General features: G+C 69.7%; 1 protein-coding gene across 4 annotated transcripts in view; it reads left to right on the forward strand.

The window, feature by feature from the left end:
• The first annotated feature begins 330 nt into the window (after positions 1-330).
• Positions 331-2,884, forward strand: part of MYG1 (MYG1 exonuclease) — an 8,362-nt gene continuing 5,808 nt past the window's right edge. For 2 of the 4 annotated variants that reach the window (XR_006015109.1, XM_042022461.1), the window contains exons 1-6: positions 331-556; positions 893-1,005; positions 1,083-1,242; positions 1,396-1,545; positions 1,621-1,752; positions 1,975-2,156. Coding sequence is in view for 3 of the 4 variants with exons in the window: in XM_042022461.1 (XP_041878395.1) it covers positions 341-556; positions 893-1,005; positions 1,083-1,242; positions 1,396-1,545; positions 1,621-1,752; positions 1,975-2,156 (953 nt within the window). In the remaining variant the exon portion in view is untranslated. Of the gene's footprint in view, positions 557-892; positions 1,006-1,082; positions 1,243-1,395; positions 1,546-1,620; positions 1,753-1,974; positions 2,157-2,233; positions 2,708-2,884 lie in introns of those variants that run through there. The other 2 variants (XM_042022459.1, XM_042022460.1) reach the window with 2 other exon arrangements.

Below are 2,884 nucleotides of genomic sequence, written 5' to 3' on the forward strand. Positions count from 1 at the left end.
GTCCGTGCGTCCGTGCGTCCGTGTCCGTGTGTCCGTGTCCGTGTGTCCGTGCGTCCGTGCGTCCGTGTCCGTGTGTCCGTGTGTCCGTGTCCGTGTGTCCGTGCGTCTGTGTGTCCGTGCGTCCGTGTGTCCGTGCGTCCGTGTGTCCGTGTCCGTGTCCGTGTGTCCGTGTCCGTGTGTCCGTGTCCGTGGCCCCGTCCCGCTGTCCCGGTCCCGGCCGCCAGGGGGCGTTCGCCACACCCGACCGCGAGGGGCGGGGCCGAACCCGGGCAAGCGCGGGAAGAAATTGGCGGGAAGGGCGCGGGCGGGCGTGGGCGTGGCCCGGTGGGGGCGTGGCCTGATGGGGCGTGGCCTCCCCGCCACCATGCGCAGTGCGGCGCGCGCCGCCCGGCTCGTGGGCATGGCCGCTACCGGGACCGGGACAGGAACCGGGACAGGGACCGGGCACAAGCGGCCGCATCCCGAGCCCGCCGCCCGCATCGGCACCCACGACGGCACCTTCCACTGCGACGAGGCGCTGGCGTGCTTCCTGCTGCGCCTCCTGCCCCGCTACCGGGTACGGCTCCGCCGCTCCCCGCGTGCGGCGGCACCGGGAGCGCGCCCGGCTCGGGATCCCGCCTGGGGCATGGACGGGACAGGGGCACTGTCCCACATGGGGCCACCTTTGAGACCCCGGAGCCATCTGGGGACACTCGAGCCCACCCAGCGGCCGCCCTTCTGTCCCCGGTCCCATCTCGGGGTCACTGTTCTGTCCTCAGTCCCCTCTCGGGGTCCCACCTGGGGGGGTCACCCTTATCTTCCCCACCCCCTCCTCGGGGTCCCTCGACACCAGGAGCCTCTCCCGGCGGGTCCCCGGTGGCGCTGGGGATCCTCACCCCGCTGTCCCCCGCAGGACGCGGAGATCGTGCGGACGCGGGACCCGCAGCTCCTGGCCCGCTGTGACGTGGTGGTGGACGTGGGGGGCGAGTACGACCCGGGGCGGCACCGCTACGACCACCATCAGAGGTGAGCCCCCCCGCCGAGGACAGCGGCGTCCCTCGGGGTCCCTGGGGGTCCCTGGGGTGACGGCGTGGCCCCCGCAGGTCCTTCACAGAGTCCATGCGGAGCCTGCGGCCGGACAAGCCCTGGAGCACGAAGCTGAGCAGCGCCGGGCTCGTCTATTGTCACTTCGGGTCGCAGATCCTCGCGGGGCTCCTGGGGCAGCCCGAGGACGGGCCCGTGGTCACAGCGCTCTATGACAAGGTGACAGCGGGTCTGTCACCCTGCCAGGGTCACAGCTCTGCCCAGGGCTTGTCCTCGGTGGGGAAAGGGGACAGTTTGTGGTAGATGCTGGAGCAGTTGGGCTTTCAGCCAGGCTGAGCTCTGCTGTCCCCTCACTGTCACTGCTGTCCCCAGCTATACGAGAACTTCGTGGAGGAGATCGATGCCATAGACAACGGGATCGCGCCGGCAGCGGGGGAGCCGCGCTATGCCCTGAGCACCACCCTGAGCGTGCGCGTGGGGCACCTGAACCCCCGCTGGAATGACCCCGACCAGGACACCGAGGTGGGTACAGCCCCTGCGGCCCCTGGGGACACCCAGCTTGGGAACACCCCACTCAGGGACAGCGCTGACCCCCAGTGTCCCCAGGCGGGGTTCAGGCGAGCCATGGAGCTGGTGGGCAGTGAGTTCCTGGAGCGGCTGGACTTCTACCACCGGGCCTGGCTGCCCGCGCGGGCACTGGTGGAAGAGGCCATCTGTCGCCGCTTTGAGGTAACGCTGAGCCAGTCCGGGGGGAGTCTGGAATTTTGGGGGAAATTGGGGTGTGGGGAGGCCAAATCCCCTCGGTGGAAACCTCCCGGGGGGCCTTTGCACCCCATACCCTGCGTGGCCCCTGTGTCCCCGCAGGAGGGGACTCTGAGCTTTTGGGGACACCGAGTCCAGGGTGGTTTTGGGAGTCACCCCCCATGTCCCCAGCATGTCCCCCCCCCACAGGTGGACGCCAGCGGGCAGATCCTGGAGCTGTCCCAGGGTGGCTGTCCCTGGAAGGAGCACCTCTTCCAGCTGGAGCGGGAGCTGGCGCTGCCCAGGCCACTCCAGCTCGTGCTGTTCCTTGACCGGGGCGGGCAGTGGCGGGTACAGAGTGTCCCCACAGCCCCCCACAGCTTCCAGAGCCGGTGAGACTCCTCCCCTGACCCTGCCACTGCCCCCCGTGGGGCTGGGGTCACTCTCAACCCGCCCTGTTCCCCCACAGGCTCCCCTTGCCCGAGGCCTGGCGGGGACTCCGGGACAAGGTGCTGTCCGAGCTGGCCGGAATTCCCGGCTGCGTCTTTGTTCATGCCAGTGGCTTCATCGGGGGGAACTGCACCCGGGAGGGGGCCTTGGAGATGGCCCGGAGGGCACTGCAGCTTGGGGGGGGCACAGAGAGCACATGAGCCCCCTCCCCAGTGGGGTCACCCCGAAAGGGACCTCCTGGCCCAGTATGGGGTCCCAGGGATGCGGCAGGGACCATTCCTGTTTGGATCCCGGACTGTCCGAGGGATCTGCTGTGCTGGTGGGGGGGAGCAGCCCCTCCCGGGGGTCTCAGAGCCCCCACTGCCTGTGCTGGGCAGGTGCCAGCCCAGCCAGAGACTTTTTGGCTTTGTTTCTCGGGAGTTTCTCCCCGTTCCCGTCACATCCTTGCGCCGAGGCGCTGCCAGCACCAGTAAAATCCAGTGCGTGCCCAGTGGATTCGCTGTTGGGGGCATTCAGGGGGTCCCGGGGGGGTCTGCATGTGACACTGAGGGGTTGCTGTGAGTCAGGGACAGCCGCGCCCCCCCCCCCCCCCCCCCCAGCACGGGGACAGCAGCCGTGCCACCCCCCCGCTGCCACCACTATGATCTCTCTTGTCACCAGCACCGAGGGG

The sequence above is a fragment of the Corvus kubaryi genome, unplaced genomic scaffold (genome assembly GCF_017639235.1).
Source record: "Corvus kubaryi isolate FWS band 111438036 unplaced genomic scaffold, C.kubaryi_AGA036_p1.0 37206, whole genome shotgun sequence".
NCBI lineage: Eukaryota > Metazoa > Chordata > Aves > Passeriformes > Corvidae > Corvus > Corvus kubaryi.